This window comes from Micropterus salmoides, unplaced genomic scaffold, assembly GCF_014851395.1.
Source record: "Micropterus salmoides isolate LMB-PRFRI ecotype aquatic unplaced genomic scaffold, ASM1485139v1 Ms_hic_scaffold_11, whole genome shotgun sequence".
NCBI lineage: Eukaryota > Metazoa > Chordata > Actinopteri > Centrarchiformes > Centrarchidae > Micropterus > Micropterus salmoides.
In genome coordinates, this window is record NW_024040152.1 from 15764448 (window position 1) to 15780461 (window position 16014).

A 16014-nucleotide genomic window follows, 5' to 3' on the forward strand; every position below is an offset into this window, starting at 1 on the left:
ATTACATAATGCCTCATATCTTACTTTCCATTTATATATTTATAGACTAATAAAAGATATACAACCTTTTTTACCCTTTAATTAAGCTCTTATTTGTGTTGTCTGTGCACTTTTAAATGTCAGGTTACAGTTCTGACAGACTGGACTGACATGTTAGATTGCTATAAGAAAAAAAAAAAAAAGGTTGGTTCTGACTGTTATAAAACTACTCCAAAGAAAGATAATATCATTTGTATTGATAAATAGTGTTAATAATAATAATAATAATAATAATAATTTCACTGAATTTTATGTGGGGTTTTTTTTTGTCTGAGCGAGAGACTTATGTAGACATATATACACAACAGGGTTTGGCAATACTATGCTTAATTATAGTTATGCCAATAAAGATTATTTGATGTAAATATGAATTTGAAAACCAGGCAGACAGACAGAAAGAGAGACAGTGACCAGTGACTATAGCCAGATTACTGAGTTACCTTATTTGTGTGTGTGTGTGTGTGTGTGTGTGTGTGTGTGTGTGTGTGTGTGTGTGTGTGTGAGAGAGAGAGAGAGAGAGAGCGACAGTGTGTGTTTACTAATACTTAATCTGATTTAATCTCCGTCAAGGCACCCAAGAAGTGACCTATGATGTCATGAGCTCTGTCATTCTATGGAAATAAGGATCAGCTCAGAAGACCACTGAGGACAAACGGCAAAGAAGCGACGTAATGCAGCTGCCACAACATCCAACAACATAAAAATGTAAACATTTGGATATCAAAACTGTGCATTCACTGTGCATTTATGAAAAACAACTTTTTGTAATTGTTACCACTAATCTATGTAGTAGATAATCCTCATCTGTTGGTTTGCAAAATATGTTGACATGACAATAAACTAGATCGATGTCACATAGATTATAACTCCCTCTGTCCTTTTAAATTGCATAAGTGTTTGTGTCAAACACTAATTGACCCATGGAAAACTGTCCGGGAGGAGGGAACAGAGGCAGAGAGAGAGAAAGTGGTGTTGGAGGGCATGATGATGTCAGACTTTGTGAATGATCTGAAAGACATAAAAGAAGGAGACTCTATGGTCCCTTTTTTAAGCTGTATATGATTGCAGCACACATGGGACAAACAGTATCTGCAGATATCCTGGTTTTGGTTTTGTTTACTGGTTGTTGGGACAATGTTCAAACATGGCAGAAAAGTATCAGTTAAAAAGGTTTTTCTCTGGGATTGAACACCCCTGATGATACCTAAATTCTCCCAATGAGAAGGGGGTCAGAGAGGAGACGTTACTGGGTTTGCCAGGTTCAAACACAACCAGGGACATTTGTTGCAAGTTCTTCTCAAATTGAAATAAGAAAAATAAGTTACTTTATTTCCAAAGTTTACATTATTTTAAAATGTGGTAAATGGTGACTGGACTTCCTTGTGTCACGTAAATAATGTTTGACTTGATGTGATTGTGGTAAACTGTTGCAGGCATTGTGGCCTAAAATAAACAAAGAGAAATATGTACATCTGGGACAAAGCTTTCCTTTTTACTCGTTTGACTTGTAATGAAGCATAAAAGCACCAATGGCGCTCATTCCTAACGGCTCAACAGTGAGTCAACATTTCCACTATTTAGTTTCAATCATGGGGTATACTTTGACAGAGTGGTACTTACAATAAATCATTCATATGGAAACTTGATATGATACTTACTTTACTTTTAGTTTTTATAATTTCGAGGGAATATCTGCAGCAGGGTGGCAGAGTGAGAGAGGTGGATCTTCCTTATTTTGTGTGTGTGTCCTCACTGAAGCATTGTATAATTGGTCCATTATTATTATTGGACAAGGAGTGGGGATGCAGTACTGATTCTGAGCCACCAGTGGGCAGATCTAAACTATCCATCTACAACGAGCCTGCAGTGAAAGATCCAGTGCCTCAGTTTACAACTTGAAAGTTTTCACTCTAAACTGGTGATTAGCTAATAAGACTGGATGGCTGCAGATTGACCAGAGGCTGCACACCTGGTTTCTGAGGGCATAATAACAGGCCAAGATTTAAAATCAGCAGCTGTGCAGACACTAAAAGAACAGAACTTCACACCTTCGGGTGTTTTATGACTTGAAAGATGCTAAACAGAGATAACAAGAGAGAAACCTGTTCACACATTTGGTTTTATTGAATTTTCCTTTAAGGTAAAAACGTTATTTGCGAACAGAGCATGTAACACATGGATTTTAGCATTAATGAGTTTTCTATGAAGTAAAAGTGTGATTTAAGTTCCAACACCTATTCATAGTAAATCATGGGGAAGGCATTAACTAAACTATCCTGCTTGGTAAGCAAGAGTTTCCCTGATGACTGGTTAGATGCTTGCTGCTATTATAACGTTTCACGTATGCCTGTGAAAGGCTAATCTGATTTCTGCAGATGGAGCAGCAAACTCAGGCTCAGCGTCGCGTAACAGGTTGCAGATTTTGTCATGGTCATACAAGGTTCAAATCTAATGCTCCGTGATTTCAGGGGTAAGCGCATATTGGTTCAATGTGCGGTTTCTGCCCTCTGCAGACTTACTTCGGGTGCCAACACAGAAGGAAGATCCCCTGCACTTCAGACAAAGGTGCTGCAGACTCACTAAAAACTAGATATCATGCTCAAAGTGTACGCAGGCAAACAGACCCTCTCATGTCCACTAATTGGAAGGTCATACCCAGGCTCCTCCAGTCTGTATTTCAAAATGTCCCTGGACAAGATACTGAATTCCAAATTGTTCCCATCGGTGTGAATGAATGTTTAGTTTCTTTGAGATGAGCAGTTGAAACTTTGCACAGCCTCTGCCACTGGTGTATTAATGTAGGTGAATGTTACATGTACTGTAAAGTACTTTGAGTGGTCAGAAGATTAGAAAGGTGCTGTACAAGTACAATCCATTTTAAGATACTGTTTACTTCTAGTCCACTACATTTCACAGTGAAATATTGTACTCTTTACTCTACCTGACAGCTTTGGTTTCTTCATTCATTTTCTGATTACACCAAGGGTGTCACTTTGCATGATTTAGTCTTCCCTCCTCTTTTGTCATGTTCACAGGGAGAGAACAGAAAACTTGGCCAAAAAGAAACTGTGTTACTGATTGGTGCTGCATGTTTTTGAGTCATTTTATAATCAGTACCTCATTTTTTAACCTTAAGTTACTTTTTTTGGACAATGCACATTTGTTTCTTCTATTATTCTATTATTGTGCAAATAAACCTTTCTAAAGGCATTTGTATTTGTTATTTAACTGCAAGCTATATTTTAGAACATTTTTAACAAATTATGCTTTAAAAAAGTGATTGGGACAAAATCAGCCATTTCAAAAAGTGGTGGGGACATGTCCCCAGCGTCCCCAGTGTAAATGACACCTATGGATTACACAGACAGAGAAAACCTGTACTGAGTTTTTAAAATGATATAGTGTTAAAGGTTGAACTGACAAATGGTAATATAAAGTACTGTAGTTAAAAGGAGATCCACCTCGACCAGCTACAACATATGTTATAGTCACAATAATCTGATATTTAAGTATATGATACAGTGGAAGTATTAAAAGGAAAGGACCCTTCGGCTGCCTAACAAGTAGGCCTACTTTAACATTTGATACTTTCAGTACTTTTTGTTGCAAATACATTAATACGTTTACTAAAAGTGTTAGTTCCACCACTGGGCTTACTATCATATAAAACTAAGAAAACCACAAAACATCTAAATCTGAGAAGCTGGAAACTGTGATTTTTTGCCAATTTTGCTTTAAAAACTGGCTCACTATCGTTCTTTTTATCAACTAGTCACTTCAGTTGTACTACTTTCCTCATTTAAACTATCACATCTCACTTACAAAAGGCAGACTGAGGCATGCACACTATGTGTTAAATATACTTGTTGGACAGGAGGAATGACTTCAGGCAAATCTGGGTTCATATCCACACTAAATCTCATGGTGTACTCACATAGTACAAACTCTTGGCTGGGTATTGAGGGAACAGGGGGAATTTGATGTGCAACTGTAAAGACAGACAGGCAGAAGGGGGGGGGGGTCAATAACTCATCACAAGTTGTGAATCAGCCTGGTCCAACCACCATTTGTCACACACAAGAAAATGTCCGCCCATTTAATCAAGACTACGATACTGAGGACGGTCAAGCAGCAGGCAATTTGTCAATTTGCTCAGAAATGGTAAGCTAATTAATGAAATGCATGAAGGAAAGCAAGGACAGCCAGGAAAAGGTTAGGGAGCTGATAATGTTTGCGTGTTGGGCGTTTGTCATGCTGTGACTACCCGCTGATTGGACATGTTACAGCCCCTTTGTTTGAGTGTGCTGCGTAAATAGATGAAGATATACAGAATAATAAAGACTGTTTTTTCAAGGGAGTGCAAGTGTAATCTCAAGGTCTGTTTTGTTTTGACATGCTCAACCTCTTGTGAACTCCCAGTAGCACAAAGACACCTCAGGGCCCAATTGGCCCCATGATACCAGAACAGTTGTGGTGCAGAAGCCCCAGAATATGACATGTGGCATATTTGACATGTGGAACATTTATATGTGACAAGCACGCAATTAGCGTAATGAAATACGTTGTTTTGGCAGGATGTGTAATCCACTCACTGTCACAGTTACGTTCTGTAACAGGTGTCCACTGTGATACTGCAGCAGACAACACTTTCCATTAATAAAACAATTATTACCTGAGGGTATTTATAAAGGGGATGTTGTTATTGAATAATATATGCTGTATATACAATTGTGCTGAATTGATTAATTGATTATATCAATTAATATGTATAAATAATCTGCAACAATTTAAACAACTGATTAATCATTTAAGTCATAACGTGTACCAAATGCATCAGTTCTTTGAGTTTTGTAAAAGTAAACTGAATATTTTTGCAATTCATGCAATTTAAATATGTCACATTGGGTGATACTACAACTGGCGACCTGTCCAGGGTGTACCCCGCCTCCAGCCCCCCCGTGACGCTGTACGCAGGATAAGCGGTTGGATGGATGAATGGATGGATGGGTGATACTACAGAGAAAAATAATCAGAAGATTAACTGACAATGAAAATATTAGTGATATGACCAAACAAGTAAATACTGATTGAGATGATCATATCTTAGCAAACAAATATAAATAACAGTTACTACTTTATATGACCAAAAAATCTAAGCTGATGAGTTATGTTCAGTCAGTTAGTCAGATTTGAAAAATGTCTTGAGAGACAAAAGAAACTGTCCTGCACTTTAAGACAGAATTCATTGGTCTAAATATGTCTTTTGTGACTATTGCCAGGACAGAATTGTTTTACACATCACAAAATACCAACACAAAACACATATTAATATTTCTACATTTTTTTATACAATTAGATATATTAATAATCTTAAAATTCCAATACGTATGCTTTCATCTTCACACCTTCTGTATTTGCATACTAACGATGGACACGGACTAATTAATAGGGGAAACACGTACAAAGCCCATAGCTCAGGTAAATGTAATTAGGAATTATATAATGTGTCTGCAGGCTGAGATTGATGTGTTCTGACAAAGACAAATAAACAGCACAGTACTTTCAAGACATTTTTAGACTTTACCCCCCCACCCCCCCCACACACACACCCACCCACACACCCACCCACACCCACCCACCCACCCACACCACACACACACACACACACACACACACACACACACACACACACACTTCTGTGCAAATTTGAGACAGAGATCACTTCATTAAACATTTTGCCACCTTGGCACCCTTGCCTCCTTCTCCATTTCTATTGAATAAGTGGTTTTACCTGTGCGTCTATTTGTATGAGGGTATGAGGGAGCTTCTCATGCCTCCATAGTCCCCCCCCTATTTTGGCATGCCTGTGCCAGGTATTTGTTCAAATTCCTCACACCCCATGGGGATAGGTATGCCCCCCCCCCCCCTTCCACCCATCCCTTTCTCGTCTTTACAGCCTGTCTCTGTCTATCTTATGAACGCCAGCACATGTATGAAGCAGCCAACGTGGACTCCCCGCCACCAACATGAGGCGTACAGCCTACACATTTTACTAGCTAGTCACAACTAAATCATTTCCAAGTTGTTCAGCCTCTTGAAGCTGGCAAACCACAGCTGTGGGTTATACAACGGCAAGGCCAAAAACAACTTGGTGGATAACAGGCAACTGTAAGTTGCTTTTGATACTACTGAAAGACCTGTTTATTCTGTGATGTTGTCAGAGCTAAAAGTCAGGCCACTTATTAGATCTACCAGGTAAACTTTTCTCTGACATGGAAAAATGTTGATACAGGCAAGTATACTGGATAATTAATTTCCTCTATAATTTAAACACCAAATCATGATATAAACCCCTTGTGGGGGTGTGAGGCTCCTTGTGTTTGAACATGAGCTGATGTGGTATTGACATTGGGTCAGAGCTGAAGTGTATTAGTTATTGCAGTGCGTCATGAAATGACAGCAAATACCAATGATACCCTGGCGCAGTACGTCTGTCTCTCTGCCCTTCCCACAGAAAGTCAAAACTCAGCAGAGTCAAATTTAATCTTACTGGATGAATCAACTGTGCAGTTTTATATTATGCTTACATCCTTTAGGTATCAAGCAAAAAGCAAAATCTATTCACCAACAGAATGTGACACATGAACCGTGTTAAAGACAATTTGGCTTTTGATTGACTTGTTTGTGTTATACTGTATGGGATTAACCCTATGACCTTTGGGTTACAGGACAGTTTTCTTTAACCACTAATCCAATATATACTCCCCCTATTTTACTCTGTGTTTATTAAGAAGTTGTAGATCATGGCCCCATGAAAAAAAAGGGAAAATCCAAAAAGGAACCACAGAGCACTTGTCATTTTTCTACTGATGGGACCATGCAGGTCTTAACCTTTTTTGAGCTGTATTCTTTTTTTCTTGCCATTTGGATTTGCAGGTGACCATAAATGCATCATTTTGTTGTTCGAGCCATTGACATTGTAAAAACATAGGAAACCATAGGAAAACCATAAAAACGTTCTTGCTAAATAAACAAGATCCATCACAATAAATTGGTAGCTTTCAAAACTAAATGTAGTGGCAATATATCTGTGACTTATACAGCATCTGATTATTTGCCAAAAATATGATGTTACGATACCATTTATGGTCAGATTCTTGACTTTCATGGAAAGTCTTTGCAGTGAGTTCACCGTGAGATTTATGCCTGGCTCAAAGGTATTGAAACCATTAGAGAGTCATCAAACCAAAATCAAACTTTACTGTAAATCCCCCCAAACGTGGCTATAAAATATCAGAATTCAAAACCCACACTATTAGCTTTATCTGTATTTTAAATTCTTTTACCACCCGCAACAACTGTGGCTTGGCTTTTTCAGTCATAATTTAAATCAACTGAACTGTTATTACCATAAACTGAATGTTTTTATGATGAAAGGTGTTTGTCTTCCATGTTGATTCTGAATATTCAACCACCAACCCCATGTTGCAAAAATAGACTCTTCAGATATCTTTGCTGTTATTGCTATCTACACTATTAATTGTTGGAGATTGAAGGTCACTGTTACATATTCTGCTGCAGTTCTGTTTCAAATCAATGAAAATGTGGCCAAAATAACTTAATATTAATATTCAGTACTAAGCGGGATACAGTAAGCCCCCTCACTCAACATCCCATCCCACCCCCTTCCCACTCACACACACTCCTCTCCGTCGACTCAGACACATCAAAGACAGAGCTGAGGAGACAGCGCTGCACTGAGCAGGACGGACGGCAGAGACCAGATGGCAAAGTTTGGGCACAAATACTCCGACCTCCACCTCCTCCTGCTGAAGATAAATAATCCTAATCTCGTTCCTGAAGAATTCAGGGGGCTATTTCAGAATGGAAACTGAGTTTTTTCACCAAACAAATCAATGGAATATTATTGTTACAGCATCAGGGATTAAACAGTTTTAAGGTAAGAAAAAAAAAAACAAATGTGTGCAAGTATTGGCTGATTAAAATATGCTCTTTTAATACTGAGTGGATTATGACTATTACTCATTTGTCTTTAGCACTGATTAGGGCCCAAACATAGGTCACTGCAGTGGTACAGGCTAAATTGGCGACTTATAAAATCACAATTTTTATTGGATGAAATAATGTTCTCTCTAAAGTTTGTGGATGCCTATGCTACATATTTTACTTTTTTAGTTATTGCTAACAATGTTTTCTTTAACACTGGCGACCTGTCCAGGGTGTACCCCGCCTTGCGCCCGATGTCAGCTGGGATATGCTCCAGCCCCCCCGCGACCCTGTACGCAGGATAAGCGGTTGACGATGGATGGATGGATGTTTTCCTTAACAAAGAATTATTAAGCTTTTGGGGTATAGGTTTATTGAGGATACACATTTGCATCAAATATTTCCGTTCAAATGGAATTTAATTGGAAACCTTTTACTGCACAGATTTCCGGATAGGAAAGGTCCTGTCACGAACACAACACTGTTAAAGTAAGCCGGTAACGTATGGAGGCGCGCGGCACCGCGGGGGTTTGGCTGCTCCTCTGCAGTTCAACAGTAGCTCTTAACCCCGGTGCAGCCTGGGTCACCATGTGTCATACCGGCCGTTTCTGTCAGGCACCCAGCGTCTGCTTTGATGTCGCTGCAGATTACATTTCAGATCGACAGTCTTGGGCCAAAAGTATTGGTCTTGTCTCACAATATTTCACAAAAGGCAACATAGAGTAGGCCTACATTAGCACCATCTTCTTCTGAAAAATTATAACTGGCTAAAAATTCCGTTCATCATTTAAAATAAAATAAAATATTAAATAAAGTCAAACAGTCGTCAGTCCTGTCCGCCTCATTGCGCTATCCACTGACTCGGCAGATTTGTATGCACCGGTCCTCATCCAAACCACTGGTGCGCAAGAACGCACAATATAAAAGCAGACATCTAAAAGTAAAACATGACTATTTAGACTTTGTTTGCATGAAACAACTTCTAAGCCATGTTAACTCCCTCACACTGTTTTGTGTCTCACTTAGCCTAATTGTTGCCCAACTGCTGACCTTAAGAAGGAGCAGGTTTCAGTCTGGATTTACAGTCTTCCATTGGAGCCCTCCTACTCTGAAAATCCAATTATTTTAGTAAAAGCATGACCGCCTCCCTGGCTCCCTGTGAAACTATAAAACTGTAAAGGATGCGCCAGCTAGAGCAGGTTTCTGCTAAAACATAAACCATTGTGGTTTGCTGACATTTTCATTTCTACATGTTTATTTGACTTTATTTACTTTATCTGATGTCAAGATTCATATAGGCCTACATAAATCTCTTTGCAGCCTCCTCAGAGATCAGTCACTTTTAGCTTTTTGTCCCTAACCTGTGTGTCAAACAAATAAAATCTCCAGAAACCAGAGAATATATAAAAAAGGAAAGTATTGATGTAACTTGACAAAATATCCTTTTGTTCTCCTCTCCACCTGTTTCTTCCTTTTGACCCAATCTACCCTGCCTCCCTCCTCTCTGGCTCTGCATCTTTTACTTTGCTTCTGAAACAGACAGAACATTTAACATTCACTGGCGGCATTCCTAACTTTCAAAACCCTTCTATAATTTCACATTATGGACCTCTCCGGCTCTTTGCCTCCATCTTCCCCATACACCTTCCTTTCTATTATCCCTAATTTCTCTGTGCCCTCCTCCTCTCCCTCCATCTCTCCATCACCCAGCCTGGCGTCCACAGCTCTCTTCTGCTCCCTCCTCTCCCTCCTCTCCTTGCTGGGTATCACAGGTAACCTGTACACTCTGGGCCTTGTTTTGAGGCGCAGGAGAAGTAGGAGAAGACGTGGAGCAACCTGCTGCCTGATGAGAGTACCTGTACCATCCTGCCTTGCCAACTCCTCCTCCCCTTCCTCCTCCCCCATCTCCTCTTCCTCCTCTTCCTCCTCCTCTTCTCTTCACCTGCAGGTGCTGAGCCTTGCTCTTGCTGATCTGCTCTACCTTTTTACTGCTCCCTTCATCGTGTACGACAGCCTGGCGTCCGGGTGGGCCTTTGGTGAGCCAGGCTGCCGCCTCCTCCTGAGCCTCGACCTCCTCACCATGCACGCCTCCATCTTCACTCTTACCGCCATGAGTCTCGACCGCTACCGGGCTGTGGCCCATCCCCTGCATACCTCCTCCTCCAACTCCTCCGGCCTGCTGCGTGTAGGTCTGGCCTGGGGACTGGCTGTGGCTCTTAGTCTGCCCATGATGATCACACTGCACCTGGAGGATGGGGAGAACCAGGAGGGCCAGCTGTGTGTGCCTGCATGGGACGAGCAGAGCTCCAAGGCCTATCTAAGCGTGCTCTTCTGCACTAGCATTCTTGGTCCTGGGTTGGCCATTGGAGCACTTTATGCTACTCTAGGCCGGCTTTACTGGGTGTCTCAGACCAGGCCAGCCTGGGCCAGTGGGAGCAGCACCGCTTCTACTCCCCGTGCACCCAAACCCAAAGTGCTGCTCCTCATCCTTGGTATTGTCCTGGCCTTCTGGGCCTGTTTCCTCCCTTTCTGGATCTGGCAGCTGCTGCCACTCTATAAGCCTGACATGCTGCGGACAGTACCAGTAGGGACACAGGTGACAGTGAATCGTATCCTCACAGGGCTGACCTATGGAAACTCCTGTGTGAATCCATTCTTCTACACACTATTGACAGGAAAACGAAGACGCAACCGGCAGACGCTGACATCAGCAAATCAGCTCTCCCGTAAAAGCAGTCCACTGCAGTAGTATGTGCGTCTCTCGAACAGTAGAGACAATGATATAAGTGTGTACGTGTGTGAAAAGGTACTGTATATGGATGCTTTATGAGTTCCATAACAGGCACCAAAGACAAATTAATGGTCTTTGGTGTCTTAGGTGTCTTAGGTTAGCCTGCAAACTAAGGAAACTGAACAATACTGAACAAATGATAGCACTTTGTATAGATCCTTGAAAGAACAAGATTTCCTATCGGGAGACAATCATGTGTCATCATCTAATGGATGCTTTATCTGCAAACCTTTTCCACTCTTTGGTCAAATGTGTTTTCAATTGCTGTATTAACCAAGTTTACATAATGATCGTTTTGTTTTAAATGTTTGAATGATATTATATATGTGACTATGGTAAAGTAATACAATGGCATTTCTAAGACAAGTGGTTACTACAGTAATTAATTGTGCAAAGTCATTTAACCAAATCAACAGATTAAATAACAGAGAAGAATGGTTTATTTAGTCAACAGAATTCTTGTCCTCCATTAAACCTGTACTGTATTATTACTGTAAGATTAGGAAAGCAAAGTCTATGCTGTATGTTGCTCATGCACAAGCATTTCCAGTAAAACCCTGATGCACTTCTGCTTGTTTTCAGAGAACTATCAAAGAAAATGTTTGTTTTTGAACAACTGGTTGTAACTGGTCAGGACCTTGTTGGGACATTTTTCTGAGATTATGTTTATTGACCTAATGAATTATGTTTGAGCGGTTCAACAGTCTTTTGTTTGCTTCCCCAGAACCCTGACATATCTAAAACAACTGACCTTTTTTATAATCATGACCTGCATGTTGGGTTTGAAATGTACTATCATGCAATGCTTTGCATGGCCTCACCTTGAGTTGATTTAACTGATGTTTATAGTAGTGCATAATATATAGACTTGAATAAAGAGTATGCTTTCTGTAATTCACTGTGTGACTGGATCTTTAACTAGGAAAAAAGATGAAAACGTGACTTCTTTTGGCAAAAGAACACAACATAACTAAAGATCACACGTTATGGTGTTCATAAAAATAATGCAATAAACAGATGTGAGAAGAGAAGAAAAAATATGGGAAACAACAACAGTGAAGAGGAACAGAAGGAGGCTGAAAAGCAGATGTAAAAGGTACAGTAAAAAATACAATAATTAAAAAATCCTTGAGTCGCATTCATACTTTTGTTTGTGTGTCTGTGTCAGCATGTCAGTGGCTCTAGAAGGTCTTCCCCATTCTTGTATATATACTTGCTGGCTGGTGTTTCTGTGTCTCCCTGTAGCAACGGCTGTCTCTGTCTGTCTGACTCAAAGGCTGCACTGTACTGTATCGCAAACCCTGCTGCTCTTTGACGCAGATGAGCAAATATTGTTGTTTGACAGAAAGGAGTAAGGATGGGAAGAAGGGACAAAAGAAGCAGGGTGGTATCATATGAGCATGATGCTTTGGTTTGAAACATGGTGTTCTTTTCTTGGGGGGGGCGCCAAGGGCTAGGGGTTTAAGATGCTGGCACGTGACTGTAAGGTCCCGGGTTCAAGTCGGGCAAAGGACTATTGTTGCATGTCACCATCCATCTGTCCCCCTTACTTCTAATAAAGACAAAATGGCTTTCAAAAATACAACTTGCTGAAATCTAACTCAGAACAACACTGGCTAAGTGTAACTCTCAGTAGATGCTTATTTAAATTCAATTCAGTTTAAATAAGTTCAAATCTAATTTGTTTTGTCTGTTTATATAGGCTTACTTTCTAAAGCTTACAACATGTCTGCATCTGTGCTGAAGGATGTGGATTTTTCCTTAAATCCCACCTTATTAAAAAGTAAACAAATGTGTTATGTTAAACAATTTGTGGAAGTTGTTTTTCTTTAAATGTAAATTTATAATGTAAAATCATTTTCATGCAAAGTAAAAATCTGAGATAACTTTATACAAAATAAACTACATGCTGGACCCCATTAATGCAAAACTAGAGAATCACACAATGTATTAATTCCCATTAAGACAAAAGCTACATTTTAATCTACATTAAAAACAGAAATACTGTCCTCTAAGGAAAGATTTTTTAAATAATATTCCAGACCACTTTGAAAGTTTGACACAGAATACAGGGAATGAAGATATATAAGTGCCACTGATCTGTTAAGTTTTTTTTTATTTCATTGCTGATTGTTAAGAGCCCTTCTCAAGTGACATTTCTGGGTAATGGTATTTTTCTTTATCCACCCAAATCACACAGAAGGACCATTAAGCTCTATTAAGTGTGGTTAACTGTGTTTTGACTTGACATTCAGTAAATTCTGTGAGAACATAATCCCCAGGTAATGGATTATTTGAGTGATTTCATGTCAAGTATAATGTAAAATGAGACTTTAATTATTTGAGGAAATCAAACTTAAAGTTTGTGTTTATTTATTTGCACATAAAGTGCATACAGGCAGGAACATTAACTAAGGAAAAGGAAACCCAAGGGAAGCGGGAGAAGCCATGAAGCACCGCGGGACTTTACTGCATTGGTAATACCAGCAGGTTGAAGAGACACCAAAAGCATTTGCCAGGGGAGTGCGTGCATTTCTCTGCACTGTGATGCCATTATTTCTGAGGCCCTTCTGTGGTCCTTGCAGCCTACCATGTGTTTCCATTTACCTGGCCTGGCTACCTCTGAGCATAACGTTCCCACTGCAGTTATTATCCAGAGCCCTGTGCCGTCGCACCACAGGGGCGCTTTAGTTGTAAAGTTAATGCAATATCCATCCACCTTTCACAGACAACTGAGGCCCACTCAGCACATTTGTCCATTTAAATGGAATTTCTTGCAGATAAAAGAGCCAACTCCATATATGTTTGAAATCATGAGCTCTCATATGAGAGTTGGTGGTTTTTGGACCCCTGGGTCATACCTAAAAGGCAGAAAATGGAGTGTGTAGCTTCTGTAAAGATGAAACCCTTCCAAAGAAGACACTTATGAGCAGCGTGGATATTAAAGCACAGTTCAATTTTCTGAGTCTGCATAAGGACAGGTTCTAAAACTCAATATATCAGATGATTAAGTCCTCCCTCAGGTCTGCGGGGATGACTGAGTGTTTGATAAACTTCAAATACGTGGTGTTTGGTCAACCCAACCAATTGGATGGAAAATATTGTCTCAGTTGGCAGGCTGGCCTATCTATAAACTTTGTGTTGTTTGTGTTGGTAGATGCCAGCACCGGCTGACTTGCTCCAATCATAACTTTTGTCCTCTTGCGCAACAGAGGCTTTTGATTTCATCCTGATATTGCAGGCAGTGTCTTCCTCTCTAGTCCAAAGGGGAAAACACAAGGACAAATATTTTCTTTTGGGAGCGACGCTCTGTTCTACCTGAGGATTTCATAAATCCAGCACATGTACTTTTCCTGGAACCACCAAGCATCTTTCCATCCAAGCACCCCTTGCCCCGCCTGTCAGGCTCTCCTCTTGACCAGTGTTTGAGGCTGCTGCAGGTGCCCCTCCCCTGGGCAGCCCACTCAGGAAAGCACCCCGCTGTGTAGACGAGACGAGGCCACAGCCTGCGCCAAATTCACGCTGTGAGGTGTATAAGAGGCTCCCGTTCTCTCCAGACATACACAAAAAAGATTCCCTTTGCACTCCTCCTCCGCCTGCCCTCCTCTAAAATTCAATCTTCCCATCTGTTTTCCCTCTCTCAATCACTTTTTGTCCCCTCCACACTTTCCGCCATGCCTACACTCTCATTCCTCTGCAGGGTTTCACCTTATATAAGGTTAGTGTTAAAGTCTCTTGGCGGACATTTGCATTATGAATATAAAAAACTTAATTCATCCCAGAATTAACATTAACTTATTCAACTTCTATCTTAAAGCATCTGTAACGTCACAGCAGCTTATATCAAACACAGTAATTCAAGTTTTACGATAACCGCACTTGTAGTCAACACAGCATTAAAAAAACAGTTTGTAATTGACAGCAAACACTGAAACCTAGGAGCTCACAGTGTTTCTTTGTTCAACCCATGGCAACCCTACCATGGGGCACCCTCCTCCCCATCACGTCCCCTGAATTCGCACCTCTGTGTCAGCCGCCAGGATCAGGCGAGACCCAGGCTTGCGTGCCTTGAAGGCCGGAGGTTACATCAACCGACATACACATTACGGTTCACACTTGGTCTCTTACTAGGAAAGACAGTAAATATGGCATGTCTGCCCCTCTCGCTCCTTGTCCCTCTCGCTGTGTTTCACCGTTTTCTCTGTTCTCCCCTGCCTCCTCCTCCTCCTCGCAGCACACTGCCCGTAAACAGTCATCCCCGTGAAGTCAGGCGTCAAAGCTCCCCTCACTTCTGACCTTCTGACACTTTACTCATCCAAACCCTGTGGTTTGTTCGTGTAGGGAGATCATGGCTGAGGAGGGACCTTATGCATTTCCATGACACGGTTCAATATGAGAACAAAAGTCTGTGTAGCCTATTATTTATTTGAGTTGAAATTATTAATCGATGAGTCAGTCAATCATCGTCAGTTGTTTCAGTAATTTTTCAAGCAAAAATACATTACCTAGTTCCAGCGATTAGATTTTCAGATTTTCTTTAGTCTTGGGTGACTAAAAAATATTTTTGGGTTCTAGACTGTTGCTCAGAGAAAAGCAAGACATTTGAACTAAACATTAGGAAATGTTAATGGGCATTTTTCACTATTTCTGCCATTTTTAGACCAAACGATTAATCGAATAATCAAGAACATAATCTGCAGGTTAACTGATAATGAAAATAACTGTTAGGTGCAGCCCTATTATGGATATGAATACTAATAGGACTATCTGCTTACTGTGCCAAAGATGCATTTTAAACAGGAAAGGCAGCTATGAGCGATTCCATTCAGTATAGTGTCAAAATAAAGAATTATAGCATGAAAGTGAGTTCCCTATGTATAAACAGGTTCAGTCAAACAGGTAAAAAATAGCAGTAGCATTTCCTTATCTGAGAGTGAGTAGTATGGCGTTTATGTCACAGTTAGAATTACAGTGCCACCTGCAGGTAAAACATAAGAACAATGACCAAATTATTACTTGCCCCCCATTCTTGTATATTTTCCCCTTTCTGTTCTTCACGGCTCCACACTGACAATAAATTTGTTTTCTTAATTCAATATGTAGCAAACAGAACTCAATCTGTTTTTGCATGCTGGCATAGTGCCTTTCTAAAAATGCCAAGTAACCATACACAGAAG

At 40.4% G+C, this 16014-nt stretch overlaps 2 protein-coding genes across 2 annotated transcripts in view; one reads left to right on the forward strand and one right to left on the reverse strand.

The window, feature by feature from the left end:
- The window catches only part of kcnj14 (potassium inwardly rectifying channel subfamily J member 14), a 35566-nt gene that overhangs the window by 16981 nt on the left and 2571 nt on the right, over positions 1 to 16014 (reverse strand). The window lies entirely within an intron of this gene.
- LOC119897538 (urotensin-2 receptor) lies at positions 7793 to 11685 on the forward strand. Its single transcript, XM_038711309.1, has 2 exons — positions 7793 to 7999; positions 9586 to 11685. Exon 2 carries the CDS (start codon positions 9650 to 9652, stop codon positions 10793 to 10795), a length of 1146 nt encoding a protein of 381 aa, XP_038567237.1. The 5' UTR covers positions 7793 to 7999; positions 9586 to 9649; the 3' UTR covers positions 10796 to 11685.